Raw genomic sequence first — 26,952 nt, 5'->3', positions numbered from 1 at the left:
TAATGGAAGTACTTAGACTTTCCAGTTGTTCAAATTTTAAATTTATTCTTAAATTTCCAGAACCTCAGAGGTCTATTTAAGTATAGGTATAAGAATATAGTCTAAAATAAAATGAAAATAACCTTTGAATTCCTGTTATAAGTATGCAATTCACTGTTTTTTGTTAGCATAAATAGTTAAAATAGGAGTCAGTGTATTTTTGTAAGAACATTCTAGAAAAAGGTAATTCCAGAATGGGAATGTTTTGAACTTAAAAAACTGTAATGCTTATAAATCTTATGTTTATACAATTCTGTTGCAAGATTACTGTGAGCACTTAAAAATAGGCGTTTATTTTGTGGAATTGCATATACTTCTATGTCATTTTTTTCTTAGAGAGTCACAGTGGATATAGTGGCAGTTGTATGTTAAATTCTAATTCAATAGAATGCTAATGGTTATCAGATTCATTTGTTACTTTTCATATGTTGCAGTCTTAAAATAACAATGTCGGTATTTTAATAACTAGATACTGTTAAGAAATTAGTAAATGTAAATCAGAAATATTTTCTTCTTTTCCAGGGTATATTTCAGAAATCGCTGGGTAAAGACTGTCCACCCAGTTGTGCATCAGTACTGTTTGATCTCAAGTGCACATTCCACCTTTCAGATGCCCCAGAAAGAAGATATTCTTAAACATCGAGTGGTGGTTGTTACATTGAATACTTCCCAGTACCTCTGTCAGTTGGACCTTGAACCTGGTATGCTGACTCAAGACACAGTCTCACAATTTTAGGGCTTATGAATTCAGTTTAGACTGGGATTGGCAAGCTACAGTGTGTGGGCCAAATCTGGCTCACTGCCTGTTTTTGTAAATAAAGTTTTATTGACTGGAACACAACCATGCTCATTTATTTACCTATTTATTGTCTGTAGATGCTTTTGTGTTACAGTGGCTGAGTTGAGTTGTTGCAGCAGAGATTGATTATATGGTCCACAAAATCTAAAATATATAGTTTGGCTCTTTACTGAAGAAAAATTTGCCAACCCCTGGTTTAATTTTAGTGACAGCTATTCCATTTGTTCTCTAGTTGGTCAGATGGTATTTATTATTGATCATATGAAGAATTCCAATTTGGAGAGTGTTGTTGTTTTTCTTTTTTTTTTTACACTTTTCTCAGATTTTTGTTATAAAATGCTTTTGCATTATATACTGTAGAGATGATAATTATGATAGGTTTTATTATGGCATTCTATTAAGATTATTATATTTGAGTACAGGAGCTATGTAAAATCAAACTAGTGTTATGTGAAGTACAGATGTAAGATGTCAGGAAGTTGTTCTGACAAATATGGCAAAACTTAATCATCAAAAAAGCAGTACCAATCTGGGGCCAGGTGTGGTGGCTCATGCTTGTAGTCCCAGCACTTTGGGAGGCTGAGTGGGGGGCCAAGGCACTTGAGGCCAGGAGTTCAGCCAGACTGGGAAATACAGTGAAACCTCATCTCTATAAAAAAGTACAAAAATTAGCTGGGCCTCATGGCATATGCTTATAGTCCCAGCTACTTGGGAGGCTGAGGTGGGAGGATCACTTGAGCCCGAGGAGGTTGAGGCTACAGTGAGCTGTGATCATAGCACTGCACTCCAGCCTGGGAGACAGAGTGGCACCCTGTCTCAAAAAAAAAATAAAAATAAAAATAAATAAATAAATAAATAAAAGTACTCACTACTCTTAGATTATTAGCAAACTGAACTCTTTACTTAGCAGAAAAGAAGATAACTATAGTCCTTCTGCCTTTGTTGCTGCTCTAGCATGCTATCCTGTGTTTATGCTGTACTTTCTAGGGTTTTTTACACACATTCTATTAGATGAAGCTGCCCAGGCCATGGAGTGTGAAACCATTATGCCTCTAGCATTAGCAACTCAAAACACTCGGATTGTCTTGGCTGGTGATCACATGCAGGTAAGTGCCCTCTAAGTCGCTGTGTTGAAAGTAACTTTTAATTATATTTTGATGTTTAATCTATTTCTAAAACATCCTATGAAATCATGCCATGCATTATAACTTTAGTACTTCAAATAATTCTGTACTAATAGTGAAAAATACTGTTATTTCTGAAGAAAAATTACTATTCTGCTACTCTTTTTCTTTGGATAGTCTGTCACTGTTATAATTTTCATGTTTATTTAAGTTCTGTTCTTTTATAGTATGAGTATCTGATTCTTACTTTTTTTTTGTGAAGTAAAATTTAAATGATCATTCCTGTAGGATCCTGGGGAATTGTAATTCCCCAGCTCCTGACTTTACTATTTGTTTACCTGAAGGAGTAATTTTTGTTGGTGTAATAGAAAACTAGGAAATAGAGGGCTTAATTAAAAATTATAGCCAAAATCTCAAAGAGTGTGATTTTATGTATTTGAATATCTATATGTAGGAAAGAGAAATACAGTTTTTCTATGAGGATACCTGTTTCACAAGGTCGCAGTTTGGGGCTCTTTCTCTCCTGCTGCAGTTAAGATTGGACCTACATCTTACTATGTAGCTGTCAGGACATCAAGGAGAGAGTTAAATGTAGAGGAACAAATTCTGTTTTCATTTCTTTGCCTAAAGTAGTTTAATTTTGCTCTTTAGTGGTAAAAGGCATAACCATGAATGGCTCCTTATACTTCATACAATCAAGAGGATTGTTTTGTTAATTACTAAAAATGATTTTTTAGTGGTAGGCTGTATGTCCTACCAGCTCACCATTTAAAATAATTAATCAATTTTAGTGAAATAACTGTTTGACTCCCTCAGTGATGCAGTGGGTTGCATGCCTAGAATCACTGAAGTAGTAGCTATTCATTATTATGCTGGGGAGCCCTTTGTCAGGTGTAGAAAGAAACTCTAGGTTAGTGTTGGTAAACTGCAATGAGAAGTTAGACATTTTAGCCAAGTTCTTAGTAGACGTAATGGTTCAGAGAAAATATTAACTGATTGTGCTTGTCCCAGCATTTAGCATGTTGAGGTTTGGTATATAAGAAGTTTTAGCTTGGTGGATTTTTTTATAAGTAGGTTAAAAAATACTATTTGTATATTCAGTTAAACTTTCTCTGTATGTTTGTCTGTTACAGCTCAGTCCTTTTGTTTACAGCGAGTTTGCCAGGGAGAGAAACCTTCACGTTTCATTACTTGACCGACTCTATGAGCATTACCCTGCTGAGTTCCCATGTAGGATTCTCCTGTGTGAGAACTACCGCTCCCATGAAGCTATCATCAAGTAGGTGTGAACTGCCCCCTCTGTGTCATACTTTCTGTGGTCTGGTGGTGGGAAGGATCTCAAAACAGAACTGTTACTAGGGACAGATGATTCCCAACAGACTTACATAGTGTCCCTAGTCTTGCAAATTATGTTTAATTTTATGTCTTTAAAAGAAAACTTCAGAAGTCAGAGTTGTAATTTTTCACAGAGTAGGGCTATTTTGGGAAAAACTCAAATCATGTTCTTCCTCTGCTTTCTCACAACAATTAACACAGAAGACTTGTATGATCGAATGTAGGGAATTCCCTCCCACCAACAAATAAGCAACCAGTTCTGCAGGGGATACCAGCTGGGTGTCCTCCAATTCAATTCTGATACCATCTATCCAGAAATAATGTCCGATCCCACAGGTTGAGGGCTTAGAAGACTGCCCACCTGCCAGCCCTCCAGCAGTCACAAGCCTGGGCCTTGGGAACTTCTAACTGATCGCCTTCAAGTTGAGGGTCCTGCCACCCTCTCTTTGGGTCTTTGGGTTCACTTAATTTGCTGGAGTGGCTCACAGAACGCATGGAAACAGTTATTTACGTTTACTGGTTTCTTATCAAGGATATTACAGAGGATATAAATGAAGAGTGCCTAGGGCATGGTGTGGGAGAAAGTGTGCAGAGCTGGCATGCCCTCCCTGGGCACGCCACCGTCCAGAACCTCCACATGTTCAGCTTTCTAGAGGCTTTCGAACCCAGTTCTTTGGGTTTTTATGGAAGGATTTGTGATGTCAGCATTTCTTCCCTCAGAGTATAGGGCGGAACCCTCTCTGTGGAGGGTCTTAAGACCCACACTTTGGAAGGACGAGGCAGGAAGTTTGTTTAAGTTCAGCAGTTCAAGTCCAGCCTGAGCAACACAGGGAGACCCCCTTTCTACCAAAAAAAAAAAAAAAATTAGCTGGGCATGGTGGCACGCAACTGTGGTCCCAGCTACTTGAGAGGCTGAGGTGGGAGGGCTTCTTGAACCCGAGAGGTTGAGGCTTCAGTGAGCCATGATTACACCGTTGCACTCCAGCCTGGGTGACAGAGCAAGACCCTGTCTCAGAAACAAAAATAAGAAGAAAAAGACTGGAAGATTAGAGTCCTGCTTTGGGGCCGATGAAAGGAAGGCAGGAGAAGGTCAGAGAGATTCTGGGCCTGACATACCCAAATTATAACAAAAGACTGTAACAAGAGCTATGGTAGTTATGAGCCAGGAACTATGGATGAAAAAAAAAAAATACACACAGACACACACACACACACACATAAATAAAATAACACCACAAGGGCAATTCTGGAAACCAAAACTTTAGATTATGTTAGCTATACATATGTTTTCCTGTGACCAAATATATAATCTGTATGAAAAGTTACATGCTATAATAAATATATTGACAAATAGCATGATGGTTTGCTTATGTCTTTGGCTATGTTGTACAAGGAATCTGCTTTAAAAGAAAGGAAGAAGGGAAAGAAAGGGAGGGAGAAAAACCATGAAACTTAATAAGTTTTAAAAGATTTCTGTTAGCTATAGTGTGCATAAATATAAAGAGATATAAAGGTATATATCTTAACGACTCAGTGGATTGTCACCACCTGCATGCAGCATGTAACCCTCATCCAGATCAGGAAGCAGAACATGACCAGCGCTCCGAACGCCCCTTTGTGCTCCTTTCCAGTCACTACCCTGACCAGAAACTTAACACTGTAAAAAAATGTAGTATAATTTAATAATATTGATTATGTCAACCATGTGAAAACCGTTTTTAGGTTTCCCTGAATGCAATTGGATAGATACAATTATATCTCTCAAAATGTGATTCTTTTATTGTCTTCAGTCATTTGCTGCAGTCACAGATGAGTCAAGTACTAGATGGTGTCTTCATCAGTAAAGTGGATTCATTTTACAGCTTGATCGTCTTTCAGTTGTGTACATTGTTTCAGCATCTGTATATCTATGTGTTTGCATGTATTAGTACAATCATGGGTCACATTCTGAGAAATGTGTCATTAGGCAATTTTGTTGTTGTGTAAATGTCACAGTGAACTTACACTAACTAGATGGCATAGCCTACTACACATACAGGTTATATGGTGTATATAGCCTGTTGGCTGCTAGGTTACAAACCTGTACAAAGCATGCTACTGTACTGAATACTGTAGGTAATTATAAAACAATGGTATTTGTATATCTAAACATGGAAAAAGTATGGTAAAAATACAGTATTATGATCTTATGGGACCATCATCATAAATACTGTCTGTTGTTGACTAAATCGTCATTATGTGGTACATGATTGTATGTGACTCATTTAAATAAAAATACATAGTAACCAAGGAAATATACTGGCTAGCAAATTTCCTCATAAAGTCTCATCTTGTGTTGAACTGTCATCATTTCTTCCTGTTTTGGCTTTGTAGCTTACCAAAATCATTCCATTTAACAATGTTACGCCAGGACCCTACTCTTGTTATTTTTGGAGAAATTTTTGGCATCGTAAGTATTAGATGATTGGAGTAAAATTAATCATGGACATAAGGCAATATTATTAGAATTGACTTTTTTTTTTTCTTATAGGTGAAATTAATATTGATGTAGATTTTCCCCCTTTTTTCTTTTTGTCTTTTACTACAGTTACACCTCTGAGCTTTTCTATGAGGGCAAACTGATGGCCAGTGGGAAGCAGCCAGCACACAAAGATTTCTACCCACTAACTTTCTTTACAGCACGAGGAGAAGATGTACAAGAAAAAAATAGCACAGCTTTTTATAATAATGCAGAGGTACCTTAATTCTTTTTTGAAAATTGTTGACATTTTCCTCAGTCACATCGTCTGGTTTTGTTAAGCATTTATTTAAAGTTTTGGGTTGACATTGTATTGCATATTGACTTCATTTACATGTTAATAGTATGTAAAGTTTATTCTTTCTTGTATAACATTGATTTGTTCAGATGAATCTCCTGTGGGAAACAAAAACTTTGATTTACATTTTGTCTTATGGTAAGACACAAAATACATGATTTCATTCAAAAGAAAAACCAACATTGTTCTCAATTAGATCATTATTGTTAGGTATCTAAAATAGACTCTGAGTAAGTTTTATAGTGCATATGCAAATGAGGTATCATTTTAAGTGAATAAAACTTGAATTGCAGAATCCTGTGCTCCAAAGAGATCACATGGACCCAGACAGCAATGTTGCAATTCCATGATGTGCTCCAACTTACATAATTCTCTTATAATTTCTGACTTTTTAGGTTTAGAGAGAATGTGAGTATTTGAAGGGTCAGATCAGGCAGCAGACCAAAAAATTGGCAATGTCTTCAGGGACTAACAAACCAGAAACCCTGGAGTTAAGGTTCTGTCCGTCAGGAGGGAGTGGAGTTCTGGACTTGAGGAAACCCGAAGGATGGCAGAGCATTGGGGGCATGGCTCTTGATCTCCAGTCTCCACTGCCCTTGAATTCCATGCTTTACCCATATTATTAACAAAGAAATGGCTTTTATGATGTAGTAGGAATTCATTTTTCCGTTAAGACATTGCTCACGGGCCTGTAGTTAGAAGTCAGTACAAAAAAATCATCAGTACTCACTTGATAAAATCCTAGCCAAAAACAAACTTGACATTTTGGTTAGTCTGTGCCGTTTAATTTTAGGAAAAGGTAAACTTTTCTTTAAATATTTGAAATATTGAAAATAACTTTAGGGGTCTCGTTTGTTGTTTTTGCACTCAAGTTGGAAACCACTGACCTAGAAATTAGCCGTGATTATGGGTGGGAGGGATGACAGGAAGCGGCAAGCAGGGCCTGAAATCCAGAAGCCTTGGTGGCCCTGCGGTGACATCAGGCATCAGAGCTGAGCCTTGATCCTTGATCCTGAGGCAGGATTGATGTTTGCCTACTACAACTGAGAGGCTCAGTTTCTCAGCCTGGGTTACTTGTTCATTCACAGTGACCTGGTGTGTTTGCCAGGAAACCCGTAAGCTATAGGATAAATAAGGTGCTGTTTCATGGACTGTCAGTTTTACTCAAAGGTTTTTTTTTTTTTTTTTTTTTAAATATTTGTTCATATTAAAAGGTCACAAAGACAGCTCACTTTAAAGGTCGTGTGACCTTTAAATATTAAGCATGTAACTTTAGAGACATTTCAAACCACCTTGACTTTCACCAGAGCAGGGTTGTTCAGAGAGTGTCTTCAGCCCCATGAGTTACTGTAGTCAAAAATTTTGAGACCTATTGCTCCAGGACTCTTTCTGCAAGGGGCAAAAACTGACCCTGTTCACCTCAGCTGAATACCAGTGTAGGTGTTTTGAATTTTTGAATACCAGTGTAGGCATATTTGGATACTAATATAGGTTTATTTGGACAGTAAGATGATTTTAGAAGCTCTGGTCTTTTCTTGATGGTATGTAATTTAAAAGTGAAACTCAAATCTGTTTTGTGTTATAGAACAAGCAGAGGAAGTGGCATCAGTTGCATTCGTAGGGGAAAAATGGTATCTTTCATAAAGAGTATAATACTTAGGAGAGCATTTGAAAATAGTTTACATTCCACTATTAGGAAAATAAGATAGTCTTACATAGAGTTAAAATAAAAATAAACTTTAAAAAAAAGGTTGGAATTAAAAGTAAAGTTTAAGAACCTCAAGTTGAAGGAATACTCATAGCATTTGTGCTGTGCATAGTTATCCTTTGTTTAGGCAACATGCTTTTTATTTTACGTATCTCGTGCTTTGTACATCATTTGAAATTGTGTCTTCTTTCACGTGCTTAAAATTGTAGAAGGAGACTGAGAAAGATCATTCTTTTTTTTCTTGATTCTGAACTTATATCCCACAGTAATGAAATGGTTTCAGTTTAATGCCAAGGTGAGAAAAAAGTACAATTTAAATACTAAGCACCACAGATATGTTTTTTCTTTCTTTCTTTCTTTTTTTTTTGTTGACTCAGAGTCTCTCTTTGTCACCCAGGCCAGAGTGCAGTAGTGTCATCACTGCAGCCTTGACCTCCTGGGCTCAGGTGATCCTTTAGCTTCATTAGCTTCAGCCTCCCAAATAGCTGGGACTATGGGTACGCACCACCACGCCTAGTTAATTTTTTTTAAAATATATATTTTGTAAAGATGAGGTCTTACTATGTTGCCCAAGCTAGTCTTGAACTCCTGGGCTCAAGCGATCCTCTCACCTCAGCTTCCCAAAATGCTGGGAATAGAGGTGTGAGCAACCATACTAGGCCAAGGTTTAGTTCTTTACCTTGAAAAATTTAGTTGGAAGGAAGGAGCTATGGATAATAACCATAAGATGGTGTGGTCTGAGAGGTAGACAGAGTTGTACAGATATATAAAATGAATCCATTGGGCTTGGTGGCACCTGAGGCATAGAGGAGAACGTGGTTTTTGCCTCATATATTTTGAGAATCTGCAGTTAATTATCTATATTTATAATTGTTACATCTCCCTAATAGGTTGATCTTTTTATCATTTTTAAATGTCCCTCCTTGGTGTGACTCATGCCTGTAATCCCAGCACATTAGGAGACCGAGGTGGATATATTGCTTGAGCCCAGGAGTTCAAGATCAGGCAACATGGTGAAACCCTGTCTCTATGAAAAAATTAGGTGGGCATGGTGGCAGGTGCCTGTAGTACCAGCTACTCAGGAGTCTGAGGTGGGAGGATGGCTTGAGCTTGGGAGGTGGAGGTTGCAGTGAGCTGAGATTGCACCACCTTGTTGCCGCCTGGGTAACAGCTAGACCCTGTCTCAAAAAAATAAAATAAAATAAATAAATAATCCCTCTTTATCTTAGTACAGTTTTTTGTTTTAAAGTTGATTTGTCTGACATTAGTATAACAATTTCAGCTTGTTTATAGTTGCTGTTTGCACAGTATATCTTTTTTTATTTTACTTTCATCTTATTTACATGTTTGAATCTAAAGTGCATATTCTATAGACAGCATATTGTTAGATCTTGATTTTTTAAAAAAAGTCTGAAAATCTCTGCCTTTTTGTTTGTTTGTTTTGTTTTCTTTTGTTTTTGAGACAGGGTCTTGCTCTGTCACCTAGGCTGGAATGCAGTGACACGATTATGGCTCACTGCAGCCTTGACCTCCCTGGGCTCAGGTGATCTTCCCACCTCAGCCTCCTAAGTAGCTGGGACTACAGATGTATGCCACTATGCCCAGCTAATTTTTGTATTTTTTGGAGAGATGGGATTTGCTGTGTTTCCCTGGCTGGTCTTGAACTCCTGGGCTCGAGCTATCCACCTCCCTCAGCCTCCCGAAGTTCTGGAATTGCAGTCATCTTTGCATTTTGATTGGGATTTTTAATCCATTCACATTTAATGTTATTGATATGGTTGGATTTACCTCAGCCCTTTTTTCCTCTATGTCTCATGTAGTTTTTGATCTCCTGTGTCTCCTTTATTGCCTTCTTTTGTATTAAGTACATATTTTCTAGTGTCACATTTTAATTCCTTTAGTTATTATTTTTCTTTTTTTTGTGTGAGACAAAGTCTTACTCTGTTGCTCAGGCTGGAGTGCAGTGGTATGTTCTTGGCTCACTGCAACCTTCGCCTCCCAGGTTCAAGTGATTATTGTGCCTCAGCCTCCCAAGTAGCTGGAATTGCAAGTGCCTGCCACCATGCCTGGCTAATTTTTGTATTTTTAATAGGGGCAGGGTTTCACCATGTTGGCCAGGCTGGTCTCAAATTCCTACTTCAAGTGATCCACCCACCTGGACCTCCCAAGGTGCTGGGGTTATAGGCATGAGCCACCATGCCCGGCCATTTCTTTTAATTATTTTTTAATTATATTTTTTGAGTTATTTTCTTGGTGGTTTCTTTAGGGCTTAAAATATACATCTTACTTTATCAGAATCTACTTCAAATTTTTACTAACTTATTTCCAAAGAGCTGTAGAAATTACTCCTACATAGCTCTATTCCTCCTTCCTTTCTGTGCCATTATAGTATATATAGTATACCTATATATAACAAACTATATTTTTATAATTATTAATTTATATAATTTTATGTTTTTAAAAAATTCTGAGAGAAGGGTGACAAGTACGTATTTATGGAGTTTGCTATATTAACCTTCACTTCTCTTTGTGGATTTGAGTTACCATCTGGTGTCATTTTTTACCTACCTCCTTTGTGCTGTTATTGTCAAACATACTACATTATTATATGTTATAGCCTAACAATACAATTATGTACATATGGGCTTATGCAATTGCTTTTTAAATGAGTTAAGAGGAGAAAGGAGAAGAAATATGTTATTATACTGTCTTCTATCATTACCCACATAATCACCTTGACCGAGATCCTTTGTTTGTGTGGATTTGAATTATTGTCTGGTATCACTTGCTTTCAGCCTGAAGAACTTCCTTCAGTGTCTCTTGTAAGGGGAGTCTGCAAGTAAGGAATTCTCTTAGGTTATGTTTCATCTGGGCATGTCTCTATTTGGCCTCATTTTTGAAAAGTAGAATATAAGATTATTAGTCGAATTGGTTGGATTTTTTCTTTTAGCGCATTGAAATATGTTTTCTCACTGCTTTCTGGCCTCTATTGTTTCTGGTGAGAAATCTGTTAGTCTTACTGGAATTTCTTTGTAAGTGATGAGTTGTTTTTCTCTTGCTGTTTTCAAGGTTTTATTTTTGTAGTTTTTAATATGGTTGTCTGTTGTGTGGGTCTCCTTGCATTTATCTTACTCAAATTTCATTTGAGCTTGGATGTATAGCTCAGTGTTTTCCATCAAATATGGAAAATTTTTAGCCATTATTTCTTTGAACCTTTTTTCTGCTCCTTTCCATCTTTGCTCTCCTTCTGTTCTCCCATCAGATGCATGTTGGTGAGCTTAATTGGTGTTCCACACTTCTTTGAGGCTGTATTCTTTTTTCTGCATTACTTTTTCTCTCTGTTCTTCAGATTGCGTAACCATTATGTATCTTCATGTTTGCTGATTCATGCTTCTGTTATTTCAAATCTACAGTTGACTCTTGGCAATAAATTTTTCATTTCAATGTTTTTACTTTTCTACTTCCTAGGGCATAAATTGCTCCACGGTGTAATCCAGCTGCCATGGGTCTCTTGGCAGAGGCAGAATGTTACCAGTTTGTAAGCCTTCCTCTCACTGTCTCCTGGGCAGAACTTATGGAGCAGTTGTTGGGGGAATACATGGAACTTGCTCCTCACTGCTTTTCCCAACCTGCATCCATCCTATGGAGCAGGAGCTCTGTATATGCTGTGTGTTTGTGTGTAATCCATGCTGCCATCCAGGTGCTTCCATCCAGCTGGTGCCACTACCCAATGTGGGTCTTCTGCAGTGCAGACCAGGGGAGGTTGGGATCTGCTGATGTTCAGTGGCTGCTGAGTCTACGAAGCATAGGTATTCTGTCGTAGGAAGCTAGAGAAAATGGAGATTGTCAGTGGACTGCCAAGGCATTTGGAACAGCTCTCCTGCAATACAGAGCTATGTAGGAAAGAGGGACTGCACTGCTACCCACTGTCCCATTCCCTGTGTAGCAGGAGATGGTGGGTGGTTGGGGAACAGGTACTACCTGACTACTGCCAACTGCTTATCATAGGCCTTCTGCAGCACAAAGCTGTGAAAAATGAAATCTGCCAATGTTTACCAGCTGCCAAAAGCACCTGGAATAGGAGGGAGCTAGGGAGATGGAAATTGGCCCTTGGCCGTTGAAACAGTTCTGTAAGACAGAGCTGTGGGGGAATGGAGGCAGCCCGTAGCTTGTAGGCCTCAACCTTCCACTGTTCTCAGTGAGTTTTGTAGGTTTTGTTGAATAGGTAGATGCTTCTCAATTTTCTTGTAACCTCTTTCGTCTGTCTTTAGAGACTTTGATTGTCTTTGCTAATTTTGACCAACTTAAAAGATGTCTGTCTGGGGAAGAGGTTTCCCACAATGTCTCATACCATCATTCTAAGTCTGTTTTTTGACTACACGACAGTAGGATAAAGTGCAGAAATGGTTGTGTGTTGCTTAGTGGTGGGAACTCTGTTTATGGGGTGGGAGGGTGCAGCAGAGGTGTTTCCCAACTCATCTATCCCCACATCTAACCACATGGGTAAAGATAATTTTTTCTTATTCCTTATTTCAGTAGACTCAGTATGTCTACTCTGTTTCCTGATAGTGAGAACGCCATGTCTTTAGTTTGCTCTTCACATTCCCTGGGTGGTCTGTGTATGTGATGCACCTGCTGCTGTATCATAATAACAATAGGATAACTGTAGTCCTTACCTCTGTAGTTCATTGAATTTGTATCTGGACATGGGAACTGCTTCACAGTCAATAACCTCAAGTTTTTCAAAAGATGAAAATTGTCAATTTTTATTAAATATATTTAATATTATAAATTCAAATAGATACTGTTAGTAACTAATAAAGAAACGATGTACTTAAAGATATTTAAAAGCATATCTCCTTCCTCTGTATGCCCCTAGACTCTTGACTGACCCTCTGTTGTGCTTGCCTTATATGTATTTTTTTTATTATGGCTCTCTTTTCTAAATAAACCATAAGCTCTTCTCAGTAAGTAGCAGGCAAGGTACATGTTTTATTAATTTTTGTACCTTCTTCACTGTGCCAAACATTAAAACTGTTTGATCAATTTATTGAATTAAAATAGAACAAACTATCCTAAAAACCCTATCATAATCCAATAATTAGGGTCTGAAAAATTTAGTTGCATAAACTGTGGTGTTGCTTTATTGCAAGGTTAATGAAATGGCTTGGCTGGACTTGTACCACTAGCAGGTAGTGAATTCTGAAAGTCTGTCTCTGTGATCCACATGTGGCCTAGTCCCAACTGTGGTTTGTTGTCAATTGGTGGCTGTTGGCTGGTCTGCTTAGTTATATCAGTGAGGAAGGGGACAATGTTAGGCCTTGTACTGCTGGGAATTAGTGACATCCCTGATGACAGGAAGCTTCTAGTTGGTTAGTTTCTCTGATCTGAAGAGAGTGGACTTAGAATTACTGGGGCTGTGAGAACTTACCTCCCCTAGATTCATGGCCTGTCTTTTTCCCCATGCAGGAACTTGATCTTGTTCCTCCCTACACAGGAACTTGGGGGCCAGTAGCATTGCCCCTGATTTTCATGTTTTCACTGGTTGTAGTATTGGAGAATTTTACTGTTTAAAATGTAAATGGAAAAATTATATTCTCATTCTATTCACATCAAGCAAAGCATTACTCCCATTTAGAGGTAGTTTTTTTTTTTTTTTTTTTTTTTTAAATGATGTCTGCTAAAATGGGATCCTTTATAAATGTGTTTCAGTTACGATATTATTTTCTCCAAACATTGATGATGACTTTAATATGTATGTGTATGTTCGTTTAAAGGTGTTTGAAGTGGTGGAACGTGTAGAAGAGTTAAGAAGGAAGTGGCCAGTAGCGTGGGGGAAGTTAGATGATGGCAGTATTGGTGTGGTGACTCCATATGCTGATCAAGTGTTTAGAATACGTGCTGAACTTCGAAAAAAGAGATTATCTGATGTTAATGTAGAAAGGGTGCTAAATGTTCAAGGTAAGTATCAATTGAAATGAATTAAGTCATTCAAATGCTTAAATCTAAAGTGTGTTCACACTGGATTTTTAATGCTTAAGATCTCTTTTCTGAACTTATGTGTTCTTTTCATATCAAGTTCCTTAATGCCAGGTTTGGCAATTAAAGGTTGCACTCATTTACATGTTTATTAAATTTTTATATCCAAATAAAATAAGTATTAACAAATATACCTTTTCTATGACCATAATTGTATCAGTGCCACATAGTATGTGTATGCTGTGAATTACAGTCATAATAATATATCACACATTTTGCGGTTATACTGTATCTGAGGATGAATTTCTTCATAAAGATTTTTATGTATAGGCTTTTCTAAGTTTATAGTTAACAGCAACTCCTTTAAATTATCTTCATTTAATTAATTGCTATAAAATTTGTGCTTTTAAATATATGAAGCAACATTATGATGTGAACTCTAAATGAAGCCTAATACAATGTTAGATTTTATGGTAATATTCAGCAGTAAGAGTAATATACAGCAGTAAGAGCATAGGAAAAAAATAGTTCTACTGTACGATGTGTTGTCCAGATTATACAGAATTTAGGTGAGCATTTTAGAAAGAACATTAGGAGTAAATTAGAAAGCACCCAGAGAAGACTTAAGGTAGTGAATGGTCAAGAAACTGCCATGAGAAAACTAGGATGTTTGGCCTGGAGAGGAGAAGACTAAGGATTGACATCAACATTGTATTGAGACTCGTCATAGGGTGAGGGAATAGATATGTTACTATATGAAGCACATAAGAAAAAATGATATACACCTAGACTTTCTGTAGACTTCTTTATGAAATCAACTGTGCCTGCCCCCGTTGGCCAGAGACTAGATGACTCTTTCAAAAAAGGGTCCTTGTGTTGGGTGGAACGTGGGACTGGATAGTTTTTAAGGTTGGTTCCAACAGTATCCTTAAAAAAATTTTTTTTATGGTCATAAAATATGTATGATGTAAAATTGACCATTTTAACCATTTTTATGCACATAAGTTCTGTGGCATTAAGTTCATTTACGTTATTGTGTAACAGTCGTCACCATTCATCTCTAGAACTTTTTTGAGCTTTCCAAACTGAAATTCTATACGCATTAAATGCCCCCATTCCTCCTTACCTCCTGGCAGTCACCCTTCTACATTCTTTCTCTATGAATTTGACTATTCTAGCTACCTCATATAAATGGAATTATGTAGTATTTGTCCTTTTGTGACTGGTTTATTTCACTTAGCATAATGCCTTCAAGGTTCATCCATGTTGTAAGATGTGTCAGAATTTCATGCCTTTATGAGGCTGAATAATCTATTGTATGTATATGCCACATTCTGTTGATCCATTCCTCTGTCCAGGGATACTTACTTGTGTTGCTTCCACCTTTGGCTATTGTGAATAATGCTGCTATGAATGTGGATATACAAATATCTGTTTGAGTTGCTCCTTTCAGTTCTTTTGAGTATGTATGTAAGCATAGAATTGCTGGATCATATGGTAGTTCTCTGCTTAATTTCTTGAAGAACTGCCGCACTGTTTTCCACAGCAGCTGTACCATTGGACATTCTCACCAGCAGTGCATAAGGGTTTCAGTCTCTCCACATCTTTGCCAATGTTTGTTATTTAGCAATTACATTTTTAAAAATGCAATGCTTTTATTATATCAGTGGTTCAGAATGACAATCTTAAGTCTTTTCTTAAAAATTTTCTTTGTAGGAAAGCAATTCAGAGTTTTGTTTCTTAGCACAGTACGTACAAGACATACTTGTAAACATAAACAGACACCAATTAAAAAGAAAGAGCAACTTCTGGAAGATTCCACAGAGGACTTAGATTATGGTTTTTTATCTAACTACAAGCTTCTCAATACTGCCATCACAAGAGCACAATCCCTGGTTGCTGTGGTGGGTGATCCCATTGCTCTGTGCTCTATTGGAAGATGCAGGTAAATATGTATTAATGTTGAGACATTAAAGGGGAAATGTGACATGATTTGTATCCCTGTGTGTACATTTATTCATATGACCTTCTGGCTAATTAAAATCAGGTTTATTATAGCCTGATATCCAATGGGAACAGAAAAGCATATTACTTTGAATCTATTTATTGTATGCATAATTGTGTATTCATTGAGCCATTATTCAAGAGATATTTCCTGAGTGACTTCTAGGTTCTAAGCACTCTTCCAGCTCCTAAAGATACAGCAGTAAACAAAATACACAAAAGATCTCTGCCCTTGTGGGCTCACATGTTATTTGTGGGGCTTACTTTTTACTATTAAGGAGAGGAAGATTACCATACACTAAATAGGAATATTACATAGTATTTTACATGGTAAGTTGAATGGAAAGGAAAATATTAAGAGGAATTAGGAGTGATGGGGACGGGGCAGACTGGCTGGTGATTATAAATAGCATGGTGAGAGCAGACTTTACTGAGAAGCTGACTTTGGAAGTGAGGGAGAAGCTATTTGGGTTAAAAGTGCTCCAGGAAGAAGCAACAACCAGAGCAAGGGTCCTGAGCTGGTTTCATGTATGTGTCTGTAATTGATGGATATTAACTTTTGTATCCCTTGGTGCCTCACTTTTCCCCTTCATTGTTCTAATTTTTGATGAATTTCCTTCTGTAGTCTTGCTCTCTCAAGGCTTCTCATTGTAGATAATTCTTTGTATCTGGTTAATCCAGAAGATCTTAACATTAGGGGGTTAGACGTGGTCGTTACTTGTCTTTTGATAGCATTATTAGTATTCATTACACTTTAGTTTTAAGGAACAATTTCTACTAAATATGGTTAAAATACCAACCTACACACCAAAATCTTTCTTTATACACTTGTGACTTATACCAGTGAATTGGAATTTTAACTGTACGAAGCCAGTAATAGAAGATTTGGCCTTTTGAGTATTGAAGAACTGTGTTAGCATTAAAAAAAAAAAAAAAAAAAGCAGTTGAACAGATATTTATAATATTCCTTTGTGAAAAAGAAAGAAATACACTAGGGATTACTTAAAATTTTATAAGTATGCTAGTTCCTGTCATAGGAAGTTTGGAATAGTAAAAAGAGATGTAGATAGTCCTGAATCTGCCTTGGGGTAATTATTTCTTTTTGATCTGTTAGAATTAAAGTAGACAAAACTATTAGGACATGGCACTCTTTAAATCAGGTTTTTTTTTCTTACAATATAGATGATGACAGCACTTTATTATCTGTTTTTGTGTTCTAGCAGGAAGAAAAATCCTATGGGAAGGGAGACTGTTTGACACCTTTAAGAATCAGTTTGATGTATCAGAATTTAAGACCCTCAAAAAGTTCATGGCCTTTCTAGGGGAAAGCTGTCATCAGAAGAATCAAGTAGAGTTTTAGTTGATGAAAAAAATGTTTCTTCTTTAAAAATCAAAGCTTGGAGGGTCTGTGACTTTGTCTATAAACAATTCTGTTGTAACATCTCTAATTTCATACCTTAAAAACATATTGCCATGCATTTGTAGTCACTAATGACAAAAAATTGGAGGGAGGAGAATATTTTTTTTTTTTTTTGAGACTGAGTTTCACTCTTGTTGCCCAGGCTGGAGTGCACTGGCACAATACCGGCTCACCGCAACCTCCGCCTCCTGGGTTCAAGCAATTCTCCTACCTCAGCCTCCCAAGTAGCTGGGATTACAGGCCACCACACCCAGCTAATTTTTTGTATTTTTGGTAGAGACGGGGTTTCTCCATGTTGGTCAGGCTGGTCTTGAACTCCCGACCCACCTCGAGGCCCACCTTGGCCTCCCAAAGTGCTAGGATTACAGGCGTGAGCCACCACGCCTAGCTGAGAATATCCTAAGTTACAAATGAATAGAAGAAACCAAGTATATCAAGGAGTCTACTATTTTGGCTTTCATCCTAAGAATTTTACTTTATATTACTTTACTAGTCATTGTAAGTATATTTGGTTAGAATGTTGCTTGTGGTATTTTACCATTTTTGCTTATATTTATTATTTGATAAGTGAGATAGCACATACTATTTGATTAGAATGTAATATATTAAAGCACATATGTAGATTGGAATGTGTTGAAAACAACTAGAAACTATGAGGGGAGTAAACGGATATGAGAATAGTGTTACGGTCAGGCGCAGTGGCTCACACCTGTAATCCCAGCACTCTGAGAGGCCCTGGTGGGTGGATTGCTTGTGCTCAGGAGTTTGAGACCAGCCTGGGCAACATGGCAAAACCTTGTCCCTACAAAAAATACAAAGTTCAGCTGGGTGTGGTGGCATGTGCCTGTGGTCCCAGCTACTCAGGAGACTGAGGTGGGAGGATTGTTCGAGCCCAGGAGGTCAAGGCTCTAGTGATCACGCCACTGCACTCCAGCCTGGGTGACAGAGCAAGACCCTGCCTCAAAGAAAATTTAAAAAAGAATAGTATTAAGCCACATTAGGTTTGGGTTCTCCTTACATATAACTCCAAATATATTTACTAACCTGAATATTTTTAAAGAAACCATTACCGCTTTCTTAATAGAGTCATATTATACTGTGAATTGCATGAGATCAGCATTTTTCATCCATTCTCTGACAGAAGTCATTACTTTCTTAGAGCAAATGGGTGAATAATTTTTCCTGAGGCCATGCTTTCAGAATTATCCAGGGCTAATTTTTAACTTAAAAGCTGAATCTACTGTTGTCTGTTTCTTACTACTCAACTGGGAAGTGTCAAGGTATACACCTTAATTGATAAGCTAAGCAGAATATTTTCAGGGAAGTAAATATACTGTGTTGAGTGGAAAAAAACCATACATTTCATAGTTACATGGCAATGTTGATTATCTGCTTTATTTGTACAGTTTAATCATGGCTGTAGCCCAAGAATTAATGGTTGGGGCATATGGATATTTAAGCTTTAATCTCACTGATTTAATTAGGTATTAATTTACCCTCACAATATAAGTAAACTCAGAGAATGTAATATGATTCTTGGGTCCTGTAAAAATGGAAGAGTGAGTTCTTTGAGTTCATTAGGACTGTTTTCCTGCTTTTTTCATTTAATATTTTCAAAAAAACTAATATATTCCCAAATATCAATCAAGTTTTTGAGGAATACTTACTGTGTATATTATATCAGTTCAGAAGTCAATCAGTTATATATTCTTTTTTGTTTTATTTTTAAACAGATTTTTTTTCTGTTAATCCAAAATGGATATAGTGAAGATCCTCCTGCTCTCGCGCCAAGCTAACAAGTATTAATAGTGGCTGCTGTTTATTGACAGCTTTCTTTGAGCCAGGTGCTGGTTTATGTACTTTGCACACATTGCCTCATTCGGTCCTCTTAACAACCCTATAATGTGGATATTTTATTTGCATTTTAAATGGGCAGCCTGATTCAGAGAGATTAAATTGCCCAGGGTCACATATCTATTATGTGGTCCACTCAAACAGATGTCAGATTGACTTCAAAACCCACATTCTTCTCTCTGGTTATGCTGCCTGTCCCAGAACTGATGGATATGCTCAGATAAATCTGCACGGAATGGCAGGAGGCTAAGAGGAGAGTGATAACCTTTCTTCAAACCAAGACCTTTGGAGAAGGTCTTCCCTTGAACTGAATTTCTTCATTTAGCACATTTTATTTACTCTGTGAAATATAAACATATCTCATGTATGTGTAGAGATGTATGTATATGTGTATACACACACACACACACAGAGTGACCTAAGGACACCAAGTGATGTTTTAGTGTTTTATCAGTCATCTTAGAAGTAAGGTTAACACAGAAAGAAAATCAAACTTTGTGTTCAGGCAGTGATTAAAAATAAGGTTACATCCTTTGAAATGCCTAAAATTATATTACAGTGTAATGCACACTTGGGTTTTTAAACCAATAGTACTAAAAAATGGTTAACATAATATTATATTAACATTTTAGGGAGGGGGCTAAGAATTGATAAAATCTTTAGATAACCAGAGTGGTGAATTCTTGTCCTCATTCTAATGTGATCTTTCAATTATCTGTATTCAGAAATGCTTCATAATTGTATACACAGTACTTTGGTCAGATATTGGGGAGTTCAAGGGCCAGTGTAAAGAGAAAAAAGGAAAAACTTTAGCTTTAAAACTAAGAATTTTTGAAGGAAAGAAGCATTTCCCTGAAAATTTAGAAGACACAAATGTCATTTCAATAGTAAAGAATAATAATAATAGTCGTGCTGGTGCCCCACTTTACACATGAGGAAACTGAAGTATAAAGAGAGGCTAAGTAATCTGCACGAAGTCACACAGCTACTGAATGATAGAGTCAAGATTTTGGGCTAGTTCTAGAATCCATATGCTTTACCATTTTGCTATATCAACGGTGCCCCCCCCCCCCAAAAAAAAAGTCAGATTTAACATGCAAATTTCAGGTCACTTTTAGAGCCAGTTTAACTTGATTAACTTATAGTAATTATTTAATGTTACTTTTAAATTAGTATACTTTAACTCGAAGGCTATTTCTTTGAAATCCCTGGAATCTTGTAGGCAAAGACTGTCACCGAGCTCCAGCTTTTTGTGAAGTATGAGGTTGTTTGACTTAACTCAACGTTACTTCAAATTCTGTTCATTGCAGTCAAGGTCAGTGAGGGTGATATAGGAACAGGGTATGGAGTTTTAAAAGGTAGCTTAAAAATAGATCAGGTTCTAGCATTTTGGCTGTGTAAGCTGGAGATGAAAAACATAATAAGAAATTGATATTAAAAATTGAGCTAGAGGCTGGGTACAGTAACTCATGCCCATAATCCTAGCACTTTGAGAGGTCGAGGTGGGAGGATTACTTGAGGCCAGGAGTTTGAAACCAGCCCTGGCATCATAGCGAGACCCCATCTCTACAAAAAAAAATTTAAAAAATTAGCCAGGTGTAGTGGCACACACCTACAGTCCCAGCTACTATGGAGGCTGAGGCAAGAGGCTTGAGCCCAGGAGTTCAAGGTTACAGTGAGCTGTGATCATGCCACAGCCCTCCTGCCTTCAGTCTGAGTGACAGCACAACCCTGTCTGAACAAACAAAAAACTCAACTAGACAGAGTAAAAGTCAATCCATTCTTTCCTTGATGTTTTGCTTTGTCTTGAAGTCCAACACAAACGTGAAATGCCACTTTATGAAACTGATACTTTATCAATTAGACTAAAAAGACCTTTTGAATATAGTATGTAGTAGAATTGTATTGATAAAAATATTCATACAGTTGAATATTGTGGCTATTCTTATTAAAAGGGTGGGAAAGTGGATGGATTTTAGATCCTGAGTGCTACATAAGATAGTCCTTCCTTATATTTTCTCATGTTAAGATGAGAAAAAAAGCACAGTTCCTTCATTGGGCTTCTTAAAAATAAAAATAAAGGACAGCTTTTCAGCGTGCGTTTCTTGGCAACACACATTTCCAGCAACTGCATGACTGTTTTATTAGCCTTAGTCTTATGGTCAGAAGTATATATTTAATATTTTGTAGCATTTTTACTTTTTCTGTTGTTTACATATAGGTCTAAAATTTTTTCTGAACCCATTTGTTTATTTTTTTGTTTATTCATTCCATTTAACATTTTTTATTTTTTCTTATTAAACTTATGTTTTTCAACAGCTTTATGGGTACAAGTGGTTTCTGGTTACATGGATAAGTTGTATAGTAATCAAGACTGGGCTTTTAGTGTACCCCTCACCTGAATAGTGTACATTGTACCCAACAGATAGTTTTTCATTCCTTACCCCTCTCCTACCCCTCTACCTTCTGAATCTCCAATATCTCAATTCATTTCTTAAACTCATCTTCAAAAAACTAGGAAAGATGGATAGAAGGCATATGTAAGAGAAGCATAGTTTGAAATTAAACTCTGCAAAGTTTTATGAATATATTAATAACTCAATTCCCATTCATATACTAACTTTTATAATATAAACCTTTTCATTTATGCTTCTTGAAGCCATCTTGATTACCTGCTGTCCACCTGGACACAAGGATACCAACTTGGGAAGAAACCATATCACATATCTTTTATAGCATAATAAAACATTATTTGAACCTCTCATATTAAACATAGGTATGCATATTTATAATAGTCATTTAAAATTTAAAAACTATATGTTGTCTTTTGTAATGTGTATTTAATAATTTTAATATTTAGAAATCAATTTTCAAACCTAGGAACAACAGTATACAAATGCAACAAGTTTTGAATGTATTTTTCTCCTTTAGTACTTATTAATTTAATTAAGAAATGAATAATCAACATTAAAATTAGCATTCCAACTTCCTATATTTTTCATAATTCATTTAACACTTATAACTTAGTTAATGGTATAAGTTGTGCTTGTGACTAGCACCTGTTAATTAAGAGAAAAATAAGGAGTAGCTGGTTATTTCTTAAGAATCTTCATGAGGATTATCTACTTTGTGACTCAAATTTATGTCTTGAGTTGGCTTTTCTTAGTCATCTAACACTAGGCTACTTTGGCCTTATAATTCAAATATATACACACACACATAGATACACATGTTTGTGTGTATCTGTGTGTGTGTATATATATGTGTATGTATATATGTGCATATATACACATATACATTCATGTATATGTATGTATGCATATGTATATAAATTAGAATTATTTATATTCATTATATTGAATTTTATGTATATATAGTATATATATATGTATTTAGTAAGTATGCCTAGAAGTATAAATTTTTTATGAAATGAGTTGCCATCAGTTTTGAAAACTTATTATGTGGGTAATAAAAAACATCATTTTGAATTAGTGTGGATAGGTGAGTACTGACCATATTACTTGCATTGATGAGCCAAAATTAATGGAGAGCCTATTTTATATGTACTCTAATACAAGGTATGACTATAGTTTCAAAATCAAACTTCTGTAGTCTTGTGATCTAGTAGAAAGATTTTATCTCAGTCATAGTCAGATGACTATTGGGTTTAAGGATTTGAGGTTGGGGTGGAATTTGAAATTATCTTTAGTTACTTATGTTCGTTTCTGTGATCTCATCCACTGAATTATAAACTGATCTTGTAAATCTTTTCTGTAGGAAATTTTGGGAACGGTTTATTGCCCTGTGTCATGAAAACAATAGCCTACATGGAATCACTTTCGAACAGATCAAGGCCCAGTTAGAGGCTTTAGAGCTAAAGAAGACATATGTGTTGAATCCGCTGGCACCTGAATTTATCCCCCGGGCTCTAAGACTGCAGCATTCAGGAAGTACCAACAAACAGCAGCAATCACCACCCAAGGTAAAGCCTCTGTTAATGAAATTGAAGAGGTTAAAGGGAGAAAACTGCGCAGAAGTGCCAAAGGTTTATTGGGCTGCAAGTTACTTTAAGTGTTGGAATTGAAGGTTACATTTGGCGGCAAGCGGTTTCTGCAAGGAACTTGTTTAGTGTGGACATGTAAGTGAAAATACAGTGTGGCATTTAGTCATGCTTAATGTTATAATCATTCTCAAAACAATTTTTAATACCTGATAACTTTTGATATCATTTATGTAAAATAACCTCCTAATCCTCTTTACTGATAAGAGTTGTTTTAGTGAGATGTGAATAAAACAAAGAAGTTTAAAAGATTATCACACTTATTAAAACATGTCCTTACATTCTTTATAAGGAATAATGTTATAATAATGATATTTATATAAAGAAAATAATTCTGAACCTTTACTGATGACTGATTCGTTTGAGGTGGTATTTGACAGAGTAAAAAAATTTGGCTGACTTCTTGAAGATGACTGTAATTGATTTTGACCCATATTTCTTGTATAGGAGCATTCTAGTCAGAGGAAGTGGAGCAGGGGAGTCAAGGCCATTTCCACTTTTGAACTGTAGTTACTTTGGACAGAGACACCTAGCTTCTTTGCTAGAGTGCCTGAAAAAAATGCTTGCACTTACCGTCTAGAAAAAAAAGTTCTGAGACTGGCATGTTTAGTATTTGTTCCGTTTTGTTTTGTTTTGTTTTGTTTCAATATTTATCATCATCAGCATATTAAAGTTACCAGTAAGAATTAAAAGAGTATATCAGTTTTGCACTTCCTTTAAAAAATGTAAATCTTAGGCCGGGCGCGGTGGCTCAAGCCTGTAATCCCAGCACTTTGGGAGGCCGAGGCGGGTGGATCACGAGGTCAGGAGATCGAGACCATCCTGGCTAACATGGTGAAACCCCGTCTCTACTAAAAATACAAAAAACTAGCCGGGCGTGGTGGCGGGCGCCTGTAGTCCCAGCTACTCGGAGGCTGAGGCAGGAGAATGGTGTGAACCTGGGAGGCGGAGCTTGCAGTGAGCCGAGATCGCGCCACTGCACTCCAGCCTGGGTGACATAGCGCGAGACTCCGTCTCAAAAAAAAAAAAAAAAAAAAAAAAAATGTAAATCTTTTTTTTTTTTAGACAGGGTCTCTGTCACCCAGGCTGGAGTGCAGTGGCACAATCTGGGCTCACTGCAGCCTCCACCTCCTAGGCTCAAGCAGTCCTCCTGCCTCAGCCTCTGGAGTAGCTGGGACTACAGGCGCATACCACCACGCCTGGCTAACTTTTGTATTTTTTGTAGAGACAGGGTTTAGCATGTTGCCCAGGCTGGTCTCAAACTGCTGGGCTCAGGGGATCTGCATGCCTTGGCCTCCCAAAGTGCTGGGATTAAAGGCATGAGCCACTGCACCAGGGCAAAAAATGTAAATCTTAATGTGTAAGCAGTAATTAATGGTTTGATACTTTGAAAATCTTTTAGCTAAATAGTTACTCCGCTGAGAAGAGAACTATTCTCTGTGTTAATATACTGTTGTACATTCTTAGTTTAATAAAAATGGACCTAATGTGCAATACTACTTGTGATTTGGCGTTTTTAGGGTATCACACATCTACATAAATGAATCTTGTAGATTTCTCAAGCTTATACTATTAATGTATTAGCTGTTTATTTATCAGTTAAGTTACTTCTATGTGCCTGATGTTATTGTAGGTGCTAAAGGAGCACAGATAAGCAAGTTAGCCCCTGAGTTCTCCTGTGGCCATGTTGGAGGAGTGAGAGGAAGTAGATAGATTCAGGCAAATGTCTACCAAGGAGATCTTGTTCAGAAGTTTATTGGATGGGTGGAGGTAGTGGGAGATTGGGGAAACATGTCAAAAACTGGGAGATAAGCTCAGTTAAGGCAGAGATTTTTGCCTGTATTATTTGCTGCTCTCACCTCTGTGCCTAGAGCAAAATCTGACTCATAATAGGTACTTAGAAGTAGTTTTTAAATGAATGAGTAAAGCTTAAGAGAGCTTTTACAAAAGACTCATGGTATGAGAGAACAGGGGACATGACTTTCATACATAGCTAGCTCTAGCTTACTGCTACATCATTATTACTATTATTATTTTTTGAGACAGAGTCTTGCTCTGTCGCCCAGGCTGGAGTGCAATGGGGCGATGCGATCTTGACTTACTGCAGCCTCTGCCTCCCGGGTTCAGGCGATTCTCCTGCCTCAGCCTCCCAACTAGCTGGGACTACAGGCAAGCGCCACCATGCCCGGTAATTGTGTGTGTGTGTGTGTGTGTGTGTGTGTGTGTGTTTTAGTAGGACGGAGTTTCGCCACATTGGCCAGGCTGGTCTCAAACTCCTGACCTCAAGGGATGCGCCTGCCTTGGCCTGCCAAAGTGCTGGGATTACAGACTTGAGCACTGTGTCTAGCCTGCTACATTATTATTTTGTTAATAAGCTACCAAATACTGTGTATTTTATGTAAACTAAGTAAATTTACTGTTCTATGGTTTCTTGCTGAGTCAAAATACAAAATACAGTGACTGGAGGATTGTATCCTGTATTGAACCATGTAGAATGCTGAGTTATACTTGTAGACATGCCAGTATCTTTTTACTCCATAGGCCCCAATTTGCTTTTTTTATTTAGTGTGCTACACAGCACCCATCGTGCTGATGTATATTGTCTAGTGTGCTTCCAGCTTTACAATATAGGATTACCCTAGATTATGGTTATTATTTTTTTATTAGTTTCCTATTGCTACTGTAATGAATAAGCACAAACATAGTGACTTAACACAAATAGATTACTTGACAATTTTATTACTCCAATGTCTGAACTGGCTTGGTTGGTTTCTTTGCTCTGGGCTTCTCAGGGCCAGCATCAAGGTATTAGCTTTCTGGGTCCTTATCTGGAAGCTCTGGAAAGAATCTGCTTCCAAGATCATGCAGGTTGTTGGTAGAATCCAATTCCCTGTGGTTATAGGACTGATGTTCTTGTTTCCTTGGTGACTGTCAGCTGGGAATCATTCTTAACTTCTAGAGGCTTCTTACCAGTTCTCAACTGTGTCCCCTACATCTCAGAGCCAGCACTGGTACATTGAATCCTCCTTTCCCTGGGAATCTCTCTTACTTCCTCTTCCACTGCATCTCCCTTATTCCAGCCAGAGAAATTTCTCTGCTTTTAGGACTCATGGGATTAGATTGGGCTCACCCACATAATCCAGGATAATCTCCCTATTTTAAATCTGTAACTTTAATTAATATTCACAGAGTCCCTTTTGCCACATAACGTATTCACAGGATCCAGGGATTAGGATGTGGGCCTCTTTACAGGGGCCATTCTGCCTGTCACACTCTGATTAAATTGCTGTGTTTCTTCTACATGCTATGCAGTTGTCCCTGGTTGTTGAGTCATTAGCAAATTAGTGATAGGTCTGGAGGATAAGAAATCTAAATGGTTTGTCAGCCTTTTGGAACTGTCTTATCTGCTGTTTGTGTCACTGGCTCTCCTTTCTTCTGTCAGTGTGTGTGCTACTGGCGCTCTTGTCTCTTCTAATTGCTCCTGCTTCTCATCTTCTACTTCTGCCATCTTGATTTTGCCTTTTTTTCCTTTTTTCTATATGCTTTTCTTATCACTTCTCTATTCCTCAGAAGTTTTTTTATATATAGAGAGAGAGTTGGTGCCAGTCACTGTGAACATTCTTTCTCTTGAGGTTAATGGACAAACTGTGATTTTTTGGGGGGTCTTTTTCTGACTTCATGAGGCTTTTTGATGACTTTGTGACTTCAGTTGCCCTTCCTCACTCATAACCAATTGACCTTAAACCTTCTGTGTTTACTGCTGATCTGAGTATTTGCTCTTTCCAACAGTTAGATGGGTAGGTAAATCAAACAT

The 26,952-nt window shown here is 37.3% G+C and overlaps 1 protein-coding gene across 3 annotated transcripts in view; it reads left to right on the top strand.

The window, feature by feature from the left end:
• HELZ (helicase with zinc finger) overlaps positions 1–26,952 on the top strand; it is a 179,721-nt gene that overhangs the window by 98,969 nt on the left and 53,800 nt on the right. For all 3 annotated transcript variants that reach the window (XM_025362530.1, XM_025362532.1, XM_025362531.1), the window contains exons 18-24: positions 562–740; positions 1,826–1,944; positions 3,096–3,241; positions 5,885–6,032; positions 13,599–13,782; positions 15,517–15,745; positions 22,856–23,060. In XM_025362530.1, the coding sequence (XP_025218315.1) occupies positions 562–740; positions 1,826–1,944; positions 3,096–3,241; positions 5,885–6,032; positions 13,599–13,782; positions 15,517–15,745; positions 22,856–23,060 (1,210 nt within the window). The remainder of the gene's footprint in view (positions 1–561; positions 741–1,825; positions 1,945–3,095; positions 3,242–5,884; positions 6,033–13,598; positions 13,783–15,516; positions 15,746–22,855; positions 23,061–26,952) is intronic.

This window comes from Theropithecus gelada, chromosome 16 (assembly GCF_003255815.1).
Source record: "Theropithecus gelada isolate Dixy chromosome 16, Tgel_1.0, whole genome shotgun sequence".
NCBI lineage: Eukaryota > Metazoa > Chordata > Mammalia > Primates > Cercopithecidae > Theropithecus > Theropithecus gelada.
Note: the sequence above shows the minus strand (reverse complement) of the source record. Positions and strands in the feature narration are given on the sequence as shown.